We start from the raw sequence: 25,280 nt of genomic DNA, 5'->3' as shown, positions 1-25,280 counted from the left end.
AATTCAATATGAAATGAAAGCAAAAGTCTGCCCCAAAAGTTTGTTGACCCCTGCTCAAAACCCCACTGCACCAAATATTATGCATATCAAAAATGGTCTTCTTTCCTCTCCTAGGGCGACTCTGGTGGTCCTCTGGTTACTCCTGATTCTAGAGGAATATGGTACCTGGTTGGCATAGTGAGCTGGGGTGAAGAATGTGCGAAGCCAAACAAGCCTGGAGTCTACACGCGAGTAACTTACTATCGGGAATGGATTGCTGCCCGCACTGGGATATGAAGCTGCAAAGGAGGATTCGCAGGCAATGTCAGAGCCTGGAACCCCAAGACATTTGGACTATACATATATATACATATGATGCATATAGCTCCATTGTTTTGACCCATTCTGGTTTCAGAGCAGGCCTGGTGCCTCTACTGGAAGCACCAACACAATTCCATGCCAGATTACACCATGCCCACCAGCCTCATTTTATTTCACGTTCTTGGTTTTGTTTTGTTTTTTGTTTTTTTACAAGGAGAGCAATAGATTGAGGAATACAGTTGCAACCAGCAATAAATGTTTTGTGTGTGGTTCTTTACGGCGCCAATCCGTGAAACAGTTGTACTGTTTTAATACAGTGGATCTCTTACTGCCATATCTTTTTTGATAACCTAGCCGACAGTTCTTTTTTAAAGGGGTTCACATCCCGTTTTGCTCAAGGCAATGACTACGCATAGGGACTAGGAACAGCCCCATTTATTTCCTCCCTCTTTCAAGTCTAAATACCCCAGTCACAAATATCCCAGCCAGTATCTTGGAGGAGGCGGGTCCTTGAGCAAGAGGCTGTCTGTGGTCTCCTTAACTCAGGAATGGTGGAGAGGGGTGAGGCAGGAAGATCGAGAAAGCACAGAGAGCCCACTGTGGTATTCTGTTACCTTGAGTGTACCCTGGTGCAGAGCCGTCTTTCCCATAGGACTTAGTGGCTCGTTGCGCCAGGGCGCCGGCCTCTCAGGGGTGCCCCAGCTTTGCCGGCGGCCTCCCCTTTCCCTGCACGCCACCAGCTGTGCCCCACCAACCACCTTTCCCTCCTACCCTCCTCGGCCCGCCCCCCTTTGCGGGCGGGCGCATTGGCGCTGCTGCTGCTGCTGCTTGTGCTGCTCCCATAAACGCTCTGTGGCAGCCGCACGGGCAGCAGTGGACAAGGAGACGCTCCTCAACTCTTAGGCGGTGGCCGAGGACGGGCTGCCTCCTCCTCCTCCCCCTCAGCCGTAGGAATCCCATCAGCCCAGTGGCGTAGCGTGGGGGTGCAGGGAAGGCCGGCCGCACCAGGCGCAACATCTGGGGGTTAGGGTTAGGGGGCATAAATCCACGGGTTAGGGGGCGCAAATTACTTGCCTTGCCCCGGGTGCTGACAACCCACGCTACGCCACTGCATCAGCCGCTGTCGTCGTTGTTTGAGGAAGCAGTGGGAGCGGCAGTGGTGGGAGCGGCTCCCGAGGGGCCTCCTCCACATCACCAGTGCCCGCCGCCCCACCACCACCACTCCCCAGGGCACAGGCGGTGGTGTGGCCACTGCCTCCTGCTCCTCAGGCCCTTGGGCTGCTGGGCAGCAGCGAGAGCGCTGGCAGCAGGCTGTCTTCAGGCAGTGGAGGAGGAGGCACCCTGGAGCCCCGCAAGCGAGCACGGGGTTCTGGCAGTCTGGCCAGCTGCGCTGCGTCCACCACATTGACAGCGTCTTCTGTGGGCGGCGGCTCCCGGGGCTAGCAGGTGGTCCGCGAGGTGGGCCCCGAGTTCTAAATTCTGAGAAAGGGAGGGGGTGCCGGAGGGATCTTTGCATCAGGGCGCCGGATAAGCTTAAGACGGCCCTGCTCTGATGTCAAATTTCCCCTCAGATCCGTTGTCCTGACACCCAAGAGCGTAACGAAAGGTTCTATGAGCGCATTGTATTTCACAATGTGTGGTGCGCCTGCAAGCATCAAACCAGTATCGTGTTTTTGCTCTGCTTCCTGTGCACTTGAGGGGGCTGGGTGGACTTCTTGCTGCCATCATCAGGGCCTTGAGAAGGTGCCCCACAGAGGGCTTGCAGCATTAACATCCCACGAGGGACTTGCTTCTCCAATAGCCACAGCCTTGGATTCCAGCAAAAATCAGGCATGGTTTTGCAGCCTTGCTTCCAGCTCACAAAACTCAGACTCCCCACGCTGGCCTTTGTCTTTCTAACTACCAGAGAGTTTTCTGTCTGGCACACAGCCACTTCCTTTGTTACCTGACTGCCCATACTTAGATAGCCTTTGCCTCACCAGGAAGCTAGCCTGGCTTTTCCAGGAATTGAATCAGTGCTGAATCCAGGAATTAGAAGGGGGCTCAGGCATACAGCCTACTGCCCCCAAACTCATAACACTAATATGCCCAACTATGCATTTCAAAGTATTTTTCTTACGGACCAGCATGGCTGCCTTTGTTGTTTCGTTAGCCAATGTTTATCTGCATTTTAATTCATCTCTTCAGCAATAGCAATAGCAATGACTGCAGTGTTCACATAAATAGGAGAGCACCTGGCTTAAAGGTAAATGTAAGCCTTGTATTCCCATTCTAACTTCCTTCAATGCGCAGTCATTTGCTCGGAGTATACCTGAGACCTAAGTTGTTTGCTTGCCACCTCCTCTGCAAATCTGATGCAAGATTCAAGTCGCATGTTGAGATCCTTGTGTGATGCAACAGAATTAAGGTGGGAGCAGCCAAGCTTAACTCATTTTTATTTTTTTTTAATAGCTCGTCCATGGTGTGTTTTCCTTCTCACCTCCTTTAAACTATGCCTTGTGTTTGGAAAATGCAACAAATGTCATTCGCCAACAAGCGAGAATATAATAGTCTGCGGTTAAAGAGTAAGAATTAATCAATAAGGCTGCCCTGCTGGCTAATTGATTGTTGGGATAGCTCAGTTGGAAGAGCATGAGACTCAATCTCAGGGTTGTGGGTCTGAGCCCCACATTGGGCAAAAGATTCCTACATTGCAGGGGGGTGTAATCTTCAACACCTCCCTTTCCATAGAGGCACAGATTGCAGCTATAACAAAGGTGGCATTTTTTCATCTCCGCCAAGCTAAGCAGTTGGCTCCTTATCTCTCTCGCCCTGACCTAGCCACTGTGATCCACGCGACGATCACCTCCAGACTGGATTATTGTAACTCGCTCTACGTGGGGCTGCCCTTGAGACTGACCCAGAAACTCCAGCGGGTGCAGAATGCCCCAGCGAGACTCCTTATGGGGTCCTTGCTGCGAGATCACATTCACCCGGTGCTATACCAGCTGCACTGGCTCCCGGTGGGGTTTCAGGATCAGGTTTAAGGTCCTGGTTTTAACCTTTAAAGCCCTATATGGCCTAGGACCCTCGTACCTACAGGACCGCCTCTCCTGGTATGTCCCACAGAGGACCTTACGGTCTTCAAACAAAAACATCTTGGAGGTCCTGGGCCACAGAGAAGTTAGGTTGGCCTCAACCAGAGCCAGGGCTTTTTCAGCTGTGGCCCCAATCTGGTGGAACGCTCTGTCACAAGAGACTAGGGCCCTGCGGGACTTGACATCTTTCCGCAGGGCCTGCAAGACAGAGCTGTTCCACCAGGCCTTTGGCCAAGGCACAACCTGACCCCCTCCTTTGGCAATCCTCACAGAACTCTAGCCCAATGGTTGCCATTAATCTGATTTGAACTGATTTTATAATGAAATGATTTTAGAATGTTGTATCATTTTACTGTTGTTAGCCCCTCTGAACCCGGCTTCGGCTGGGGAGGGCGGGGTATCAATAAAATATTATTATTATTATTATTATTATTATTATTAATGACCCCCTTCCATCTCTACAATACTATGATTCTATCAATGCAGACATCTGACCCAAACCATCCCAAACCCCAGCATTATTCCTTCATCCCCATAGTCTCTCCTCACACCTGACAGCTCATCATCCTTCATGGCCTGGATTACAGCAAGAGGCCCTGCTCCGTGAATGATTTTGCTTGTCAGATATGGATGGATGACACAGCCTTGTGCTGCTTGCGGACTCCTGCAGGGGTTCTCCTGTAGTGGAAATGAAGGAAAAACAGATCTCAAAGCATAACTTTACGTGGTAGACCAAAACCAGCTTTGAATGCCTCTGGAGTATTTACTTCTTGCTTCTCTGGAATCACAGGTTTGCTGTCCAGCTACAAATTACCCATCGCAGACTCAAATAAAGAATCGGGACCTGCTGTTCCGCTGCATTTTTTAGTTTATTCTGTAGGAATAAGGGAATGGCACGTCAATGTTGGGCACACCCTTCTCCATCTTGCAGCCCAGCTAGGCTGATTACTGCTCAAACTATGCATGAACAAGTGTCCAGGCCAGCAGATTCTTCCCTATAGATGCCAACACCCACTGCAGTGACAATCCACAAGAGGGCACTGCTACATAGTTGCAGCTATAATGTTTAAGTGTGTTTTAAGTGCATTATACAAACGTGACACTAGATGGCGCTGGTGAGCTAATGGAAAATTCCATATATATTTTACGTTTTTAACAAAAGCATTTCCACAGCGTTTTCTTAAATATCTGTGTAGATCCATTCTCAGTCTTCCAGAACGACACAGTAAGCCCAGTAGCCAGGAACGTAACTCACCCCTCTGGTCATTGCCAGTTCCTGCAGGGGAGTGGCTAGCAGGCAAGAAAATTATTCACGCTTGTGCTATGCCAAAACCTTCTCCTGCAGTTGAAACAAAAACGAAAAATATGAAGGAGCAGGTGCGCAGCCTGGGAGTCATTTTGGACTCACAGCTGTCCATGGAGGCTCAAGGCAATTCTGTGTCCAGAGCAGCTGTTTATCAGCTCCATCTGGTATGCAGGCTGAGATCCTATCTGCCAGCAGACCGTCTCACCAGAGTGGTGCATGCTCTAGTTATATCTCACTTGGACTACTGCAATGCGCTCTATGTGGGGCTACCTTTGAAGGTGACCTGGAAACTACAACTAATCCAGAATGCGGCAGCTAGACTGGTGACTGGAAGCGGCCACCGAGACCATATAACACCGGTCTTGAAAGACCTACATTGGCTCCCAGTACATTTCCGAGCACAATTCAAAGTGTTGGTGCTGACCTTTAAAGCCCTAAATGGCCTCGGTCCTGTATACCTGAAGGAGCGTCTCCACCCCCATTGTTCTACCCGGACACTGAGGTCCAGCACCGAGGGCCTTCTGGCGGTTCCCTCACTGCGAGAAGCCAAGTTACAGGGAACCAGGCAGAGGGCCTTCTCAGTAGTGGCACTCGCCCTGTGGAACGCCCTTCCAGCAGATGTCAAAGAGAAGAACAACTACCAGACTTTTAGAAGACATCTGAAGGAAGCCCTGTTTAGGGAAGCTTTTAATGTTTAACAGACCACTGTATTTTAATATTTTGTTGGAAGCCGCCCAGAGAGTTGCTAGGGAAACCCAGCCAGATGGGCAGGGTATAAATAAATTATTATTATTATTATTATTATTATTATTATTATTATATTCTCAGTCAATTAGTGGAAAAAGAAATAATGTCTGAAAATTATCGAAAGGGAGAGAGAAGATTTCAGTGAGATTCTCACAGGTTTTGGGTGCACTTAGCTTGCTTTTGAGATCGCCGAGGGGTGCATGTGAGAATATTTTCTTTCATCGTCTCCCTGGTGGTCTGCACTCTACAGCCTTCCCAGGTGCCTGCACTTCCCAGGGAAAGACAGAATAAGATAACTCCTCCCCAAAGGCTCTTCCAGATCAGGAAGCCTAGGCAGCCAGGGAGGCTGCAGACATGTTTGCTGGTGTCACAGACTGGTTGGACGCAGAAGAGCAGCGAATGTGGAGGTGCAAAGGCGGCGGCGGTGGGTGGATTCCCTAGGGCCATGGCTGGCAGCACAAGAGAAAACCTTCCCTGGCGTCCGGGGCGGGGCCTGCGATTGGCTCCACAGAGGAGCGCGGAAGGGGCGCCGGGTGGTTGGAGGCAACCAAAGCTCCAGCAGCCAGTGCACCACGAACTTGATGGTGAACCATGTTTCTCATGCTGTTAAAAGTTGGTGAGTTTTTGTTTGAAATCTTGTTTGCCAAAAATGAAAACCACACGTACCTTAAAGATAAGTGTGTTGGCATTCTTATCGCTAATTTTTTTTTGACAGTGATGAAAAATTGATGAAGGTGTGGCCATTTCTTCAAAATGTTGTTGACTAGGCCAGGAATATTACTTACACCCGAGGAGCACATATAGCTCAATGAGCATAAAATTTGGTGGAAATCTTTTTTTTTAAGAAATTGTGGCTTATGAGCAATAGTGGCTTTCTCACAAGCATACATCTTTTTTAGGAGTAGAATAAGAAGAGGGAGAACTTTTAATTAAAATTTAATTATAATAGTAAAAGTTGTTTAGGGAAACTTTTAATGTTTAATAGGTTATTGTATTTTAGTGTTTTATTGGAAGCTGCCCAGAGTGGCTGGGGAAACCCAGCCAGATGGGCGGGGTATAAATAATAAATTATTATTATTATTATACATACATTATTGAACTATTAAAATTAATACATTTTAAAATGAATAATGTATTTATTGCAAAATGTATTTAAAATTATAATACATAATAAAAAAATTACATTATATACTTACTTATTTATAAGACTTTAGTTATCCCCAGGGTAAAAAAAGGAGGGGCACATTATCTACCTGGCCCGGGCCTCTGCCTGGCTCTGCAAGGCCCTAGTCAGAGGGAGAAACGGGAGAAGACTGGCAGGAGGAGATGCTGGTGCCTGAAGAGGTAACAGGGTTTAGTGTGCTGGGAGAGTCTGTGGCAGAGAGAAGTTCAGAATCAGAAGCAGGAGCTGAAGCAGAAGAGGAGGGAGGCCAAGAGGCAGAGATAAGGCAGGCCGCTGAAAAGTGATAGGTGTCCAATTCAGGCCAGGCTTTCCACATCAGATTTTTATTTTCCTTTTTTGTCATCATGTCAGGCTTCAAACTGCAACTCTCCTTTAGCATCTGTAAAATTTCAGCTCCTCCTTCCTTTTCTTCAGGAGCAACATATGTCTCCTGCTCCATATTGTCAAAGCTCTCAATATTGTCAAAGCTCTCAATTTTCTCTATTTGTTCAGTTGAATAGGCTTCCTGTTTCAAATCCTTATCAGATTCAACAATGTTATTTACTGTCAAGTCCAGAGTTGTAACGTTTGTAGCCAAAACATCGATTTGACCTTGTAACTTTCTCAAAAGAACAAATGTTCTGTTTAATTCAGCTTGGATTTTCCCTCCTCCAGCCATTCCTGTAATGTCACTAAACCCCTCTAGGGGGATTTTAGTTCCTTAATATTTCTTTCAGCTCAAGACCAAAAGTCAAGTTATTTTGTATCAGCCCTTCCTTATTTTCAACAGATTATAATCAATGTAACCAGCAGAAGCAACAAAAACAAGGTTCTCTTTTCCCGTCTTGACAGCTAACTTGACAGCTGTCAAACTCTTCAGTATTTCTCAACAGGCTCTCTCGCAGGACGCTCCCGGGTCCGGGGTGTGTGTGTGTGTGTGTGAAACTTCAGCTCCCAAAATTGATCTTTTATCCTCCAGTAAAAATTCTTGTAATGTCAAAACCGTGAAGTTAAAATCTTTTACTAAAAAAAATTAAAAAGTTCTCTCGACCTTAGCTAACAGGTCCTTTGCTTTAAGTTGTTTACAAAGAGGGGGGGGTGGACTTCCTTTTTAACCCTTCCCCGCTCGTTCCTGATCCAACAAATTTTTCTTTAAAGTTCGAATTTCCACATTACTCACGGGTTGATGTTTTAGAGTCCGATTGTTCCAAGGAAAAAGTCAGCGCTCTCCGATAATGGCTTGCGGCTTCACTCCGCAGAAGAAGGAATACTCTCAGCACCACGCCGCACCCCGTCCCCGTTCCGGAGCCTTTAAAAAGGCTCCTTCGCAGTTTGGGGGGGCGCAAATGGTGCGCGCCGAGTCACTATGCTCACAGGCTTCCGCGCCTGTGATTTTAAGGGTCCCCGCTTCGCCGCAGCGGCAAGACCCAGTCTCTGCAGAGCCGATTCCCTCCGGAGCTCGGAGGGAATCTGCCATTAATCGATGGCGCCAACCCGGAAGCCGCTGAAAAGTAATAGGTGTCTCCCTCTCTTGCTGCAACAAGCTCCCCGCCCCCCCCGCCCCCCAGAATCTGAAAAGGCATGTAAAGAGTGGAGGAGAGGCTGACTGCATGCAGGCACAGTTTCTGGTTGCATGTTGGGGACATGGGTGGTGCTGTGGTCTAAACCACAGAGCCCATGGCTTGCCGATCAGAAGGTGGGCAGTTCGAATCCCCGCGACGGGGTGAGCTCCCGTTGCTTGGTCCCTGCTCCTGCCAACCTAGCAGTTCGAAAGCATGCCTAGATACCATATATGCCTGAATATAAACCTCCAGCGGGAAGGTAAACAGCGTTTCCGTGCGCTGCTCTGGTTCGCCAGAAGCGGCTTAGTCATGCTGGCCACATGACCCGGAAGCTGTACGCCGGCTCCCTCGGCCAATAAAGCGAGATGAGCGCCGCAACCCCAGAGTCGTTCACAACTGGACCTAACAGGGGTACCTTCACCTTTACTTTTACTCATGTTGTTAAATGAGGTTGCATTTCCCACAATTATCTCTGCCTTTGTTATCTACACCTTTGTCGCTTCCTATCAGCCTAATCAAATACTGCCTTGGCTGTGGTTGCCTATAATGCAGGATAGGATAGGAATTTCCTACCATTGTGGTGCAAATTTAGGTCTTGCAGAAAACTGGGTTCTGGCATCCTGTATTTTAGTGAAAGGTTTACTTAACTTTAATGCAAAGGTAGATGCACTTTCTTTGTCACCAGTGCTAATTATGGAAGTAGAAACAGAATCCAGGCTGTTTTTCAGGAGCAGGAACCTTTTTAAAATAACTTTTATAAACGTCAAGACGAACTTTTGGTTATGTACAAATTTCATAAACGTTAGCAACAGCAACTTGCCAGAAAGCTTGGGCATTTATACTCTGCAACAGTTAAGACAGGCATCCCCAACCTTCAGCACTCCAGATGTTTTGGACTACAGTTCCCATCATCCCTGACCACTGGTCCTGTTAGCTAGGGATCATGGGAGTTGTAGGCCAAAACATCTTGAGGGCCACAGATTGGGGGTGCCTGAGTTAAGATGTCTATCCCTCCTAATCAGGGCCAGATTTAGGTTCAATGAGGCTCTAAACTACTGAAGGTAATGGGGACCTTTATATGTCCAGCTGTCCTTTGTCAACAAAAATTGCCGCTGTTTTTTGTTTTGAATATATGCTATATGGTAATTTATGGGCCTAATTTATGGACCTAAAGCCATTTGCACATAACAAAATATGTATTTTATCAAAGTAACTGTTGAACTGAAATACAATTAAGAAGTATATTAATAGTGAAATAATCATTAAGCAGTAACTTAAAATGATTTTTTTATTCATAACAAACTTAATAATGCAAACACATTGGCATTTGGCAATAACAAAAGTTCCCTCAGAAACACAATTTACAAAGACTCATAATTTTTGGGGGGCCCCCCAAGAGAGTGGGGCCCTAAACTATAGCTTGTTTAGCTTATATGTAAATCCGGCACTGCTCCTAATCCATTACATTTGATTTGGAGATCTTATTAGCATCAAGAAGGCATCAGAATGGCTAAGAATTGTTTAACTCACTGTTTAATTCATTGTTTAATACACTGGCGATAGAAAAAGGATCTGAGAATGACTGGCCATCTGCCAAGGATATTGGAGACCCTGGATTCAGCAGTTGGACCAAATGGTGATCCCATTATAGTTCCTTCTGACTATAAATTCTGGTTCCAGGCCAGGATGCTGCCAATCAGCTTGGCACTTAGTAAGGCTGCTATAGAACTTTACTGCCATCAAGTGGTAGCAGCCCATTCAAAAACACGTCACCTATCCCTTCTTGACATGATAGGGTAGTGGCATGGAGGGACTAGACACAGATTTCACAATGAGATCCACAACATTCTTTACTAGAGATGAAACGTCTGTGATATAAACAAGTATTTTTGCCTAGATACACAATGTGTCTTTCAGCACTGAACCTGAAAGATTCAGTATTGTGGCTTTCATTTTTTTTGCCAGTGTTATCTGCAATGTGCGTGTCTCTGGAGCAGCAACTAAGATGCAAAGCAGCATGTTCCTTCACCTCGGTTTATGAACTTAATCCATTCCGGAAGTCCGTTCTTAAACCAAATCTGTTCTTAAACCGAGGCACGCTTTCCCAGTGTGGTATAGTGGTTAAGAGCAGTGGACTCGTAATCTGGTGAACCGGGTTCACTTCCCTGCTTCTCCACATGCAGCTGCTGGGTGACCTTGGGTGACCTAGTCACACTTCTCTGAAGTCTCTCAGCCCCACTCACCTCACAGAGTGTTTGTTGTGGCGGAGGAAGGGAAAGGAGAATGTTGGCCGCTTTGAGACTTCTTCGGGTAGTGATAAAGCGGGATATCAAATCCAAACTCTTCATCTCCTCCTCCTCCTCCTCCTCCTCCTCCTCCCCTTCTTCTAATGAGGCCTCCTGCTGCCGGTACCCTTCCACTGTTCGGCTTCCATTCTTAGACAGAGGTAAAGTTCGCAAACCGGGACACTACTTCCAACTTTGCAGAGTTCGTAAACCGAATAGTTCGTAAACAGGCCTGTTCTTAAACTAAGGTACCACTGTACTCGTTTTGTTTTTTTAAAAAGGAGGGGGCATTAATGACATGTGCCACTTTGAGCTCCTTAATAAAAATATATTAGTAGGAGATTGGCGCTGCGGTCCAAACCACTGAGCCTCTTGGGCTTGCTGATCGTAAGGTCGGAGATTCGAGTCCCCGCGATGGGGTGAGCGCCCGTTGCTCTGTCCCAGCTTCTGCCAACCTAGCAGTTTGAAAGCATGCCTAGATACCATATATGGCTGAATATAAACCTCACTCCCCCCCCCAAAAAAATCCGACTGCGAAAAGTTAAAGTGTGGCTTAAATTCACGACCTTACAAAAATGGGTTTTTACGATATCGCTGTAGGATTTTCTTCTACATTTGCCATTTGTGGTTGTGAGTGTCTGCAGAATTTTAAGGATGTGGCTTATATTTGGGTATTGTCTTTCTTTCTCCCCCCACCCTTGAATTTTCAAGGTGCAGCTAATTTGCAGGTGCGGTTTATATTTGGGCCAATACGGTAAATAGGTACCGCTCCAGCGGGAAAGTAAACGGTGTTTCTGTGCGCTATTCTGGTTCACCAGAAGTGGTTTAGTCCTGCTGGCCACATGACCCGGAAAGCTGTCTGCGGACAAACGCCAGCCCCCTCGGCCTATAGAGCGAGATGAGTGCGTAACCCCATAGTTGCCTTTGGCTGGTTCTTTACCTTTATCTACAACCTTTAGAAGGTATCTGAAGGCAGCCCAGTATGGGAATGGTTTTTAAAAATGTTTAATGTTTTATTATGTTTTTATATATGTTGGAGGGACGCGGGTGGCACAGTAGGTTAAACCACAGAGCCTAGGACTTGCTGATCAGAAGGCTGGCGGTTCGAATCCCCGTGACAGGATGAGCTCCCGTTGCTCGGTCCCTGCTCCTGCCAACCTAGCAGTTCGAAAGCATGTCAAAATGCAAGTAGATAAATAGGTACCGCTCTGGTGGGAAGGTAAACAGCGTCTCCGTGTGCTGCTCTGATTCGCCAGAAGCGGCTTAATTATGCTGGCCACATGACCTAGAACCTGTTTGCTGACTCCCTCGGCCAATAAAGCGAGATGAGCGCTGCAACCCCAGAGTCGGCCACGACTGGACCTAATGGTCAGGGGTCCCTTTACATTTTTATATATGTTGGAAGCCACCCAGGGTGGCTGGGGTAGCCCAGACAGATGGGCGGGGTACAAATAATAAAATTATTATTAGGTCAGCCCCAAGATCAGGCTTCCTCAAACTTGGCCCTCCAGGTGTTTTGAGACTACAATTCCCATCATCCCTGACCACTGGTCCTGCTAGCTAGGGATCATGGGAGTTGTAGGCCAAGTTGTAGGCCGAGTTTGAGGAAACCTGCCCAAGTGTCTGGTCTGGAGAATAGCTGATCATCTCTAACCTAGAATATAAGAAGCTGATGCCTTTAAATAGTACATAGAAATTCTTCCCCTACTTGCTAACATTGTTTGCAATATTAGGAAGAAACTTAGAGAGAAATAGAGAAAGGAAGTGTTGTCTAAAGAGAAGTGACTCCTCATTGTTTGACTGATGAAAACAATTAAGAAGAGGTATTTCTTTTTTGCAAAAATATTCTACATTCCTCCCTCTGGAATCACACAGACTTGCCAAACCGTTTTGATCAACTGATTCCTTTTGCTTTTGTATCCCAATGTAATCCACAGAACCTCCAATCTATTCTCAATGCCACACAACCGATTGTGTTGTGTAGTTTGAAGTCTGTGTGTATCTTGATTGGGTGCTGCCCTTGAAAACCACTCAGAAACATCAGTTGGTGCAAAATTTGGCAATCCAAAATTCTGTCATTGGCTACAGTTCATTTCTAGGTTTGGATCAAGGTGTTTGCTATTATTTTAAAGTGCTTGACAGCTTCCATGCATGCATCAAGGCCTTTTGTGGTATGGTTGGTAGGAATGTGTGTGAAGCCTTTTCTTTGGCAGCACCCATATGGGGCACTCCCTGTTGCAAGAACATAGCACTTGAATGTTTTTCTCTTCCAGCAAGCTTTTAACTTTGCTGCAGTTTGAAGTTATTAAATATCATTATGGACTGGCTTTCAAAGTCCCCACCCCACGTGCTGCTTATAAGCTATTACAGTGGTGCTTTGCAAGACGAATATAATCCGTTCCGCGAGTCTCTTCGTCTAGCGGTTTTTTCGTCTTGCGAAGCATCCCTATTAGCGGCTTAGCGGATTAGCGCTATTAGCGGCTTAGCGGCTAAGTGGCTATTAGTGGCTTAGCGGCTTAGAAAAGGGGGGGAAGGGAAAAGACTCGCAAGACTCGCAAGACGTTTTCGTCTTGCGAAGCAAGCCCATAGGGAAATTCGTCTTGCGAAGCGCCTCGAAAAACGGAAAACCCTTTCGTCTAGCGGGTTTTTCGTCTTGCGAGGCATTCGTCTTGCGTGGCACCACTGTATTGTGCTGCTTATTTTATTGCTATCATGATGCAGATTAGTGTTACTGTTATTCTGACTGCTGCTGGATTTTGTAAGCAACTTGGAGCGCCATTAAGGATCATTAATGCAGATCGTGTTTCAGATTTTGGGGAAGAAAACTCCGTCAACTAGGGACGTACGCAGCAGAGCTCATTAACCAGTTCTTGACACACACCCCAACTGTATTAGCTGGGTTATGAAGGCACCCAAAAAATTTTAAAGCAAAGATTATGGGATAATGCACACAGTGACTTGCGATCTCGATCACACACAGTCTGTAGTCCGCTGGCAGTAGGAGTACAATATGGGCATGTCTTTAAGTTAACATCTTACATTAAAAACCTGACAGTACCAAACTATCGAAGGCTTTTCACCAAAGCCAGACTAAACGTCTTTCCTTCTGCAGTGTTGGATGGCAGGTTGAGAGGAGTTCCCTACCAGGACAGACTTTGCTCGTGTGCTCAAGACATCGATTCCATAAAACATATTTTGTTGCACTGTGCAAAATACGAGCAAGCCAGGGCTGAACTGATACTACCCTTGCTGGTACCTTCCCCGGGAAAATCAGAGGCTCACTATGTCAGGTTCCTATTGGAAGACCGGACAAATGCTAGGACATTAGCAGTGGCAAAGTTTTTATCGATGGTTGCAAGAACCAATGATCCCTATATTCCGAACAAAATGCTTGTTTAACCTGGAGGTAGGTTGTATGAATTGTGTATTGCTTTGTAACGATTTGTTGGGTCTCTGGACTGTAATAAAGATTGTTGTTGTTGGATATGTTCTAGGTTAAATTCCATAAAAGCTATGCATTTTGTGGACATCTGGTTTGTTAGTGTGTTGTTGTTTTTTTAAAAAAATGCCATAATAATTATAGAAAGATTATCAACACACATCAACCACCCTTTCTTGAAAAGCAAGGGGATTTGTGCTGACATGCATACCTCAGGCATCATTAAACAGCAAAAGGAACGTGGGAGCGCCACTCAAAATAGTGAAAAGGTAATAGGTACCCTGCAATGGTCCCTAACGTCATTAGGCTGTATGCTTCCCCGCCCTTTCTCTCCATCATTGTCACTGGTGGGAAAATACATGGCACCATGATGTATTAAAGGACACAGAGATAACTACATTCCAATCCATGCACTAGGTCAGGAGGTGTGAATCAGGTCAGGTCACGTTAGAATTCACAAAGATCAAATTCTGTAAGCAGCCCTAGAGGCACATGTGATGGAAGAGGAAGATAAACGAAACCCTTCTTTGCACCCTTCCTCCCATTGACTGCCTCCTAGAGGACACCAGGTTGGGAAAGTCTGTTGTAATAGGTAAGGTGTCAAACTAGGAGTTGATACACCTCCGACAAATCCCCACTCTAGCTGCTCAGTGAGTGGTCTTGGGACAGTCACTGTCAGGATGCTGCGAGCGGCTTCCGGCTGGTTGCCCAGGAAAATATAAAGACAAGGAAAATTTTCTTACCATCCTTTTTTATTTCAGTCTTTACAGAGAGAGGCTATAGAACCCAGCCTCAGATTCTGTATCAAATCCCTATAGGCACCTTTGATGGAAGGGAAGATAAACGAAACCCTTCTTTGCATTCTTCCTCCCATTGACTGCCTCCTGAGGTGGACCGATTATGCCCAAGAAATGTCAAGTAGGATGCAATCGCATCCTTATTTAGATGCTCTGGTTTGGACAGGAGGGCTTTCTGGAGTCTTAAAAAAGAAACCATTCAGCTCACTCGTCTATTTCCAGGGCTCAACACAGTGGCCAGCTTTTCTCCACCAAACTCCACTCATACACACATGTAGCCAGGCCTGGTCCAACCAGGAGGTGGGGTGAAGCAGCCGCCTGAGGCAGAAGAAGCCCCCAGGACAGTGCCTCCAGGGGTGCCTTGCCTGCCCTGCCACCAGCATTGATTCCAAATTCTTGTGAAATCTTGCTAGATCTTGTCCACATCTCATGATGTCAGGCTGCTGGAAAGTAATAAAGTAATAAAGGAAAGTAATAAAGTAATAAAGACAAGGGAAAGTATCTTACCGTCCTTTTTTATTTCAGCCTTCACAGAGAGAGGCTATAGAACCCAGCCTCTTGGATAATGGCGCTGTCCCAAGTGAATCTCCACACACACACACACCGCCTCTCCCACATTCCTCATTCATCACTTCTACGGGTGCTGCTATATGCCCTCTGTCTTTGAGCTCTTTGCTCTCCTACTTTTAAGGATTGCCAGGTTCTGGGAGATGAGGGGTCTGGAATGCTTCCTAAAGACACCATGTCAGCCGACTGCTGTTCCAGTCCTGCCTCGCTCTCTCCCATGATTTCCCAACTTTGCCCCTCATCTGCCTCTGAGCTGCTCAAACCCCTGTTGTAAACCTATACAGTGGTACCTCGGGTTAAGAACTTAATTCGTTCTGGAGGTCTGTTCTTAACCTGAAACTGTTCTTAACCTGAGATACCACATAATAATAATAATAATAATAATAATAATAATAATAATAATAATAATTTATTTATACCACGCCCATCTGGCTGGGTTTTCCCAAAACACTAAAATACAATAACCTATTACAGTGGTGCCCCGCAAGACGAATGCCTCGCAAGACGGAAAACTCACTAGACGAAAGGGTTTTCCGTTTTGGAGGCGCTTCGCAAAACGAATTTCCCTATGGGCTTGCTTCGCAAGACGAAATGTCTTGCGAGTTTTTCCGAGTTTTTCCCCCTTTCCCCCCCTTTTTCTAAGCCGCTAAGCCGCTTATCCGCTAAGCTGATAAGCCGCTAAAAGCCGCTAAACCGCTAATAGCGCTAATACGCTAATCCGTCAATGGGCTTGCTTCGCAAGACGAACAAACCGCTAGACGAAAAGAATCGCGGAACGGATTCTTTTCGTCTTGCGAGGCACCACTGTAAACATTAAAAGCTTCCCTAAACAGGGCTGCCTTCAGATGTCTTCTAAAAGTTTGGTAGTTATTTTTCTCTTTGACATCTGGTGGGAGGGTGTTCCACAGGGCGAGTGCCACTACCGAGAAGGCCCTCTGCCTGGTTCCCTGTAACCTGGCTTCTCGCAGCGAGGGAACCGCCAGAAGGTCCTCGGCGCTGGACCTCAGTGTCCAGGCAGAACAAAGGAGGTGGAGACGCTCCTTCAGGTAAACAGGATTGAGGCCGTTTAGGGCTTTAAAGGTCAGCACCAACACTTTGAATTGTGCTCGGAAACGTACTAGGAGCCAGTGTAGGTCTTTCAAGACCGGAGTTTAGCTAATGGGGCCTCCCGCTGCCGCCACGCTGCCACCACGTGATTTCTGTTCTCATCCTGAAGCAAAGTTCTTAACCCGAGGTACTATTTCTGGGTTAGCGGAGTTTGTAACCTGAAGCGTCTGTAACCTGAGGTACCACTGTACTGTCTTCCTCCTCCTCCTCCCTGGAGGGGTCAGGATAGGAAGGTGGTCTCCACCATTTCTCCTCTGCCCAGCCCCTGACACATGAAGCACAACAGTTCTTGTGGGAATTAAAGGAACTCCATTGGCTTCTAGTCAACTTCAGAGCACACTTCAAAGTCAATATGTACACTGTGCCAATGCAGATTTGGGGATTGTTTTTAAAGGTTGACTTGTTTTATTCTTGCTTTGTTTCTTCCTATGCTAAATGCCTTCCTGCTGTTCTGGAAAGGCAGAAAGAAAATGGCTAACATTTCCCACATGCATGCCACTTTATCTCTGTGAATCATTAATTATCAACCCCTTTCCTCTGGGGAGCATGTAAATTGGAGGGTGTGTGTGAGAGAGACCTCTCCCCACCCCAAGCCTTGCCTCTCCACTCTTTGTCTTCGCCAAAGAGCTTCTGCTGCACAAAACCAAATGAGCAATTCACTGATAAATGTACTGGCTCAATGGGAAAACTTTAGAAATTCATATAAAATCACTCCAGTGATGGATTTATACCATTCCAATGTTGTTCTATTCAGAAGGGAAATGGCTACCAGAGGAGAAGCTTGGGGTATGGCTAGGTAAAGGTAACCATTAGGTCCAGTCGTGGCCGACTCTAGGGTTGCGACGCTCATCTCACTTTATTGGCTGAGGAAGCCGGCTTGCAGCTTCTGGGTCATGTGGCCGGCATCACTAAGCCGCTTCTGGTGAACCAGAGCAGTGCACGGAAATGCTGTTTACCTTCCTGCCAGAGCGGTACCTATTTATCTACAAAAGAGGCTTGAGCCAAGGAGTCAGTCTCTTTTCTTTTGGCCTTAGGCCGTCCATTGCCCTCCCTGGCCAAGGGCGGGTCAAAGGCCAGCTCAAGCAGGTGGATGGCACCCGCCCAGGTGAGCCCCACTGGTGCCGCAAACCCTGCCCACCTGTGGGGAAGGGAGGGCGGATATTATCTACTTGCACTTTGATGTGCTTTTGAACTGCTAGGTTGGCAGGAGCAGGGACCAGGCAACGGGAGCTCACCCCATCGCAGGGATTTGAACCACCGACCTTCTGATCAGCAAGTCCTAGGTTCTGTGGTTTAACCCACAGCGCCACCCGCATCCTGGGATATTGCTAGGGGCAGCAATAATCCCTGAAGCATGAGACCACGTACTCAGCAGCCCCACTTCCTGGGTGATCACTGCTGGCATCCTGACACCTGAAAACAGGAAAATGTAAATACTTAACTTTGTTTCACCTGAGGGGTGAGACGTGAAGGTCACGTGAGGGAAAAGGCAAGCCTGGTGCTCAGGTATCTGTCAGAAGACCCCTCCCAGTTTATGACATAGTTATGACCAATATATGATGTTTTACTAAGGGTGTTATAAAAAGAAGAGCCATCCTTTGTTTAGGGCTTCTTTCTGCTTCTTCCATGTGGTAGTTTGAAGTCTTGTTGCAAAATAAATATCAGGCCTACTGGCTGCTGTTTCGCTCCTATACACTTGGCTGGCGTCTTCGTTTGACAATGCAAGTGAGCTGGGGAATTTTCGTTTAACAAGTGACAGGGATTGAGCATAGTGTTCCTAGGCTATTTTCCATCAAGGAACTACCTAGACTATCTGTCTTTAGTAGGTTGCTGCATTGTGCACCTCCAGAGACATCCTGGCAACACACCCTCCCTTTTCTACTACAGTCCTAGAATGAAGTGCATATTCCCTAAGCAGCAGGGGTTACAAAAATGGAGACAGAGATGCTTACTTCCTGCTGAGGGTTGCTAACAAAAGTTTTCTTCCTGCAGATTGCTAGCTTCTGGATAATTCATATTTTGGGAACTCTTTCCATACTAAGCAGAAACCGCTTAATGGATGGAATGTGTCCATGTTGTTGTGAAGGCAGAATTGTGAAACCAAACAAGCTTCAATGTCAAGATAGAGGAGAAAATTAGGGGTTTGTGGGATAGTCCCTAAGCTATCAATGGGGACTTTCTGTCTCCCTCTAGATCTGACGTGAGGATTAAGCAGTCTCTTGGAGGGTTGCATCCTCCTCTGTGCTCAGACTGTATCTATGCTCAACCTGTAAACAACTCAAATATTACAAAACAGTATACACCTTCAGTGACCTCCTCCCAAGGGAAACTAAACTTGGGGAAGCTGTGTAGCTCTGGAACTTCTCGCAGCTCAGAGAAGAGGGGTGAACGTAAAAATATCTCTCTATGTCAATGTGATTTTATGGGCTGGGTGTGAACCAGGAAATCCTGGGTTCGAATCGCCACGCTACCATGAAGTTCACCTGGTTGTTATGAAAATAAAATGGGGTAACAGCGCCTCACCCACACGGCTGAGAGAGTTCCTTGAAGGAGAGGCAGGGGACAAAAGTAGTAAATGAGATGTAGGGAAATTGAGTTACCAGAAGAAAACACCCAAGTCTAGAATTTGTTCTCATGTGTCACATTAGATAGTTACTAATCTATCCCTTTTCTTGCTCAGATGACTTATCTTTATATTAAAGTCATTTAAATAAAAAAATAAAAAAGCAAATGGAATAAAGCTGATAACGACACTTTTCCTGCTAAATCTCTTCAACGTCCAGTTAAGCATATTGTAGCTGATTAAATACCATACTTCTCTCCTCGTATTCCTCTTTCTGTCCTCTCCCATTTGCTCTGGGCTCTTTATGTAGGCCAATACACACATCCAGATAGCTTCAAAAAAGGACTCCCGGGGTTGGCTCAGTAACCTTTGCTGCCTGAAATGGAGGGCAAGATGGCACCCTCATTCAATGAATAGAAGATGATTGGATCTACAGGTGAGTCTTATTTCCAACACTGAAAATGGGGCAGCAACTTCTGCCGTACCTGAGGGCAGAAGCTATCTTAGAGGGGAGGCACGTGGCTCAAAGTTCTGGATTTCAGCACCTCCCACCTAAAAGGGGCTAAAATGAATGGGAAGGTGGCCCTGTGGAATGGGAAGCACCTCCCATAGGAGGCTCCCAGTCTGGAGAGCCTAACACATAATTAGGAGATCAGATACATAGAGCTGTAATAGGAACGACATAAGACTATCTGTGGAGGAGTGAGCAGCTGGAGACAACTGGACTGTATTCACATTGCTTGCTTATTTTATCCAGCATCCCTGAAAGAAGCAAAAGGAAGGAGCAATGGTGACGGAAAATCTCCTCAGAGAGCAATAGCTTATAAAACGCAGAGCTGGTGGCACATTTCTACCTTGGGAAATCTGGAAGCTGTGGCTGGTGTGGCTGCCTTGACTGATCTCCTGTATAGCTACATGAGATTTTCCATGGTGCTTCTCCGAAGGACAGAGTCTAATCCTTCATGCTGACATCTCCCTGGAGTTTTGATTTACTCTTTGGCTCACCCACAGCTTGCATTTCCACACACGGCTGGGTGTTGCACCACAGACATCCCCATGAAGGCTCTTCCATTCACAATCTACCCTGCCTGTCACACCAGTCGGTGCAAGAGCTCCATATTTCAGAAACATTCCCGGAGCGTGGATGGTTTATTCCAAACTGGGTCTGGAACCCACCTTGGCTATGAGGGCTACAATCTCTGGGGCCTGCAGGGGTAAGTAACCTGAGCTCTGTCTGATTTGTTAATTGCTATGAGGAATGCTGTTTACATGAACTTTGGGCTTGCAATTTCAGAGTGGATCCTATGTGGAGATGGCCTCCTGATCATCTGCTTTCCTCTGATCCCAACTTTTAAATTTCTGGCATAAAAAGGGGGTTTTCTACCTCCACCAGCATTTGGCCAAGAAACAATTGAGATGGGGTTGTTGCTTTTAACCAAATAATTGCCCCAGTGTGATGGAAGAATCTGCAACTACATGCCAGATTTCTGCTTATTTTCTAAACAGGACAGGGTCCCCCGTTGGGGTTAGAATTTTAGAAGTAGAATACTCTGTACCCATATTCTCTCATTATAATCCAAACATCTCTTAGGGCTTTCCTCTGCTTCTTGCCCTGGAGCTTTCCTCGCAAAAACCCACTCTTTACACCTGAATTGGAGCAAATGGCGATCCACAGAAAACTCGAATTGCTGTTTGTAGTGCTTCAACTTTAAAGAACAGGTTTTCATGCGGAAGGCTCCGGGGCAAAAAAAGAATGTCATTTGGACACGGAGCTTTAAAGCGCTTACCTGTGCCTGGAAAGCGTGGGGTGAAAGGTAAAAGTGGATAAGACCTTATTTGAGCTATTCTTTGGTAATGCGAATTTAACAGAAGACATTGTTTGCAAGAGTGGAGATAATAATAATAATAATAATAATAATAATAATAATAATAATTTATTATTTGTACCCCGCCCATCTGGCTGGGTCTCCCCAGCCACTCTGGGCGGCTTCCATAAAAACCAAAAATACACTAAAAATCACAGATTAAAAACTTCCCTAAACAGGGCTGCCATAAGATGTCTTCTGAATGTCAGGTAGTTATTTATTGCTTTGACATCTGATGGGAGGGCGTTCCACAGGGCAGGCGCCACGACCGAGAAGGCCCTCTGCCTGGTTCCCTGTAGCTTTGCTTCTCGCAATGAAGGAACCGCCAGAAGGCCCTCGGCGCTGGACCTCAGCGTCCGGGCAGAACGATGGGAGTGGAGACGCTCCTTCAGGTATACTGGGCCGAGGCCGTTTAGGGCTTTAAAGGACAACACCAGCACTTTGAATTGTGCTCGGAAACGTACTGGGAGCCAATGTAGGTCTTTCAAGACCGGTGTTATGTGGTCTCGGCAGCTGCCCCCAGTCACCAGTCTAGCTGCCGCATTCTGGATTAGTTGTAGTTTCCGAGTCACCTTCAAAGGTAGCCCCACGTAGAGCGCATTGCAGTAGTCCAAGCGGGAGATAACTAGAGCATGCACTCTGGTGAGACAGTCTGCAGGCAGGTAGGGTCTCAGCCTGCGTACCAGGTGGAGTTGGTAGACAGCTGCCCTGGATACAGAATTGACCTGCGCCTCCATGGACAGCTGTGAGTCCAAAATGACTCCCAGGCTGCGCACCTGGTCCTTCAGGGGCACAGTTATCCTATTCAGGACCAGGGAGTCATCCACACCAGATAAGAAAGAATAGATGTATCTTCATCAGAGTAAGAAGTCGGAGATAAGACTTATTGGAGTAGGAGAACAACTCTCATCAGGTGAAAGAGAGGGGAATAGCAGGTCTGATTTCATCAGGTCTGTTTCAGAGTCAGTACTTTAAAGATCAATCCCCACGGAGCAAAGGTGGTAACTCGACATTGTTTTAGATGCACTGTGAGCACTTTTAATTGGAAAAAGTGACAGAGAGCTCAGTTTTCAGGGTGACTCTGAGTTCATGCTGAATCCCCATTTATTTATCCACTGGTTGTATGGAAATTTTAAACTCTGCTGTATGCCCTCCGACATATGAAGTCTCTGGATTAGAGAATTAAAACTTACCTAATGTGGTTTGGTGTGTGTGCACACACAAACACATACAAACTTTTAAAGGCACCGAGTCTGGGACAGGGTGGGGGAAGAGAAGGGAGCAACCCAGAGTGGCTCAGTTAGTCGTGGCTCAATCCTCCTTCCTAGGGGACTCTGAGAACTGTAGCTCTCTCAGGGCGAATGGAGGTTTTCTAACAAGCTTCAGCACTGCTAACAAACGACAGCTCTTGGAATTCTTTGGGGGAAAGCCATGCAGTGCCGGATTTACGTATAAGCTAAACAAGCTATAGCTTAGGGCCCCACTCTCTTGGGCCTCCCCCCCAAAAAAAATATACTTCTTCTTAATTGTATTTCACCCTTAATATACTTCTTCTTCACGAAATTAAAAGACGCCTGCTTCTTGGGAGGAAAGCAATGACAAACCTAGACAGCATCTTAAAAAGCAGAGACATCACCTTGCCAACAAAGGTCTGTATAGTTCAAGCTATGGCTTTCCCAGTAGTGATGTAGGGAAGTGAGAGCTGGACCATAAAGAAGGCTGATCGCTGAAGAATTGATGCTTTTGATTTATGGTGCTGGAGGAGACTCTTGAGAGTCCCATGGACTGCAAGAAGATCAAACCTCTCCATTCTGAAGGAAATCAGCCCTGAGTGCTCACTGGAAGGACAGATCGTGAAGCTGAGACTCCAGTACTTTGGCCACCTCATGAGAAGAGAAGACTCCCTGGAGAAGATCCTGATGTTGGGAAAGATGGAGGGCACAAGCAGAAGGGGACGACAGAGGACGAGATGGTTGGACAGTGTTCTTGAAGCTACCAGCAAGAGTTTGACCAAACTGCGGGGGGCAGTGGAAGACAGGAGTGCCTGGCGTGCTCTGGTCCATGGGGTCATGAAGAGTCGGACACGACTAGACGACTAAACAACAACAAAAAATAATAATAATGGATACTATAGCCTCACTTCTCCTCTGAAACTGGAATCTTCTTTTCGAAAAGTTCAAGCATGTAGATACACATGCTTAACATTTCTTCCCAACTCTTTCAACTTTAAGCAAGCATCCTGGAACGGCATGAAGCAAGCCAAAGGACAGGTTGGGGGCCCAGCTCTCTGTCTCATTCTCCGGCTTGCTACTTTTCCTGCTGTACAACCTTGAGCTGCTGCTGCAATTTACAGTCCTATTTTTTTTCACCCACCCACTAAATGGAAAATTGGCACAAGTTGTGCTGCTTTACCAGTTACACCCAGACACTAGGCGAATGCCACCGTTTTCATTGCCAGGCTGCAATGGTGCCCTTTGGATGTTCCCACACACAAATGCTTCTTCCAAATTAAAACCCTCTTCTCCCCCCCCCCCAGTAAGTTCGGCTTCTGTTCCCAGAAAACAAATCCTCCAGGCCATTCCTGTCGTTTAATGCTCCTTCCTGCTTTGTGGTCGACTTTTAACCTCATCTGGGGATCGGTGCCTTTAAGGGGGAAGTGACAGAAGTTGAGCAGGCGAAGGCTCTCTCTCTCCAGCATGAGCATGCAGTGATAAGGAAAGACTTTAGTCAGCTGTCTGTCCTCCTGTCCTGAAGCTGTTAAAGGCACCAAAAATGATTTCAAGCGGAAGGCTGGCAGGCGGTGCAAGTTGCAGAGATTGCTCTTGAGCAAGACATCGTAGGATTGTGGCACACGTTTCGTTGCCTCCAAGTACGTAAGCAAACGGGAGTTGCCAAGTCCTGAAACCAAACATTCTGGTTCCTGGGTGGGCTTTGCACACAAAATGTGTCATTCGGGGTGGGGTGGGGGGAGCAGCTCTGGTGAATCTCAGGAGTTTTTTTTTTTTTTTTTGATGTCTAGAATTACCCGACATTTTCAGGTCTTCTGGGAGGGTGGCGAAGCAGAGTCCAGCACAAGAGGAGCATTGCGCCGTTATGTGCCAAATCCTCTTTATCCATCCGCACTGTGCATTTAAAGCAGTATCATGCCACTTTAAACAGTCATGGCTTCAGGGCCGGATTTAGGTTTGATGAGGCCCTCAGCTCCTGAAGGTAATGGGGCCCTTTATATGTCCAGCTGTCCTTTGTCAACAACAAATTGTCACTGTTTTTTGTGTTGAATATATGCTATGTGGAAATTTATGGACCTAATAGGTATGCTGGAAAAACACCTGGGAAGGCTGCCAACTCAAGTCTTCAGAGCATCTCTCTGGTGGTCCTCTCTGGCTGTATATCTTCTTCGGTCCAGAGAGACCGGTAATAAGCGACCCTTCTCTCCTGAAAAGAGCACGCCAGTCTTCTGGCATATCGTAGCAGAAGATAGACTCAATTGTAGTTCTAAACTACTTTATTTACAGTCTTATATACAGAGACTCCATCAGTATGTCTGTGCTCTCTGAACACCAGTACAAAACTGTGACGCACACAGAAGTGAAACTAACTTCCAATAGTACTCAGGAAGGAAGAGATAATGCAGTGGTACCTCGGGATGCGAACAGAATCCTTTCCAGAGCCCCGTTCGCATCCCGAACAGAACGTAAGGCACGACAGCAAGTCTGCGCGTGGGCGGGTCGTGTTTCGCCGCTTCTGCGCATGCACGTAACGTCATTTTGAGCGTCTGCGCATGCGCGAGCAGCGAAACCCGGAAGTAACGCGCTCCGTTACTTCCGGGTCACCGTGGAGTGCAACCCCAAAGTGCTCAACCTGAAGCGTATTTATCCCAAGGTATGACTGTACAGACTTGCTTTCTCATGCTCTCTCAGACACTCATATGATGTATACAATCAGTACCACTCGCTGGAGCAGCTCGGATAGATAAAAATGCTAACATCTAAAGCTATTTGCACATAACAAAATAACCAGTCCATGCAGAATGTAGGCACCCTATTTATAGAAATGAGCAAACCAGTGATATTTTAGGGAGCAGGCTAGCAGGTGGGGCCCATTACTCACATCATAGGAGCCTACACAACACAAAACACTGATGCTGTATGTAGGTTTTATTTTATTTGTTTTTTATCTTATATTTTGGAAATGTACCGGTACATCTGGGTTTTTTCCCCTTTAATTTTTTTGGGGGGCCCCCAAGAGAGTGGGGCCCTAAGCTATAGCTTGTTTAGCTTATACAGTGGTACCTCGGGTTAAGTACTTAATTCGTTCCGGAGGTCTGTTCTTAACCTGAAACTGTTCTTAACCTGAAGCACCACTTTAGCTAATGGGGCCTCCTGCTGCTGCCGCCACACCGCTGGAGCACGATTTCTGTTCTCATCCTGAAGCAAAGTTCTTAACCTAAGGTACTATTTCTGGGTTAGCGGAGTCTGTAACCTGAAGCGCCTGTAACCGGAA

The 25,280-nt window shown here is 46.6% G+C and overlaps 2 protein-coding genes across 5 annotated transcripts in view; both read left to right on the top strand.

The window, feature by feature from the left end:
- Positions 1–556, top strand: part of LOC307200835 (transmembrane protease serine 11A-like) — a 71,624-nt gene extending 71,068 nt beyond the window's left edge. For all 4 annotated transcript variants that reach the window (XM_079949833.1, XM_079949834.1, XM_079949835.1 and 1 more), the window contains one exon: positions 115–556. In XM_079949833.1, the coding sequence (XP_079805959.1) occupies positions 115–276 (162 nt within the window). In that variant the 3' untranslated portion in view covers positions 277–556. The remainder of the gene's footprint in view (positions 1–114) is intronic.
- Positions 557–19,599: 19,043 nt separating this feature from the next.
- The window catches only part of LOC307200385 (transmembrane protease serine 11B-like protein), a 63,831-nt gene continuing 58,150 nt past the window's right edge, over positions 19,600–25,280 (top strand). Inside the window, exon 1 of the mRNA XM_079948928.1 lies at positions 19,600–20,126. Within this exon, the coding sequence (XP_079805054.1) occupies positions 19,969–20,126 (158 nt within the window). The 5' untranslated portion in view covers positions 19,600–19,968. The remainder of the gene's footprint in view (positions 20,127–25,280) is intronic.

This window comes from Podarcis cretensis, assembly GCF_951804945.1.
Source record: "Podarcis cretensis genome assembly, chromosome: 13".
In the NCBI taxonomy this organism is placed as follows: domain Eukaryota; kingdom Metazoa; phylum Chordata; class Lepidosauria; order Squamata; family Lacertidae; genus Podarcis; species Podarcis cretensis.
This window is presented reverse-complemented; position numbering and strand designations above follow the sequence as displayed.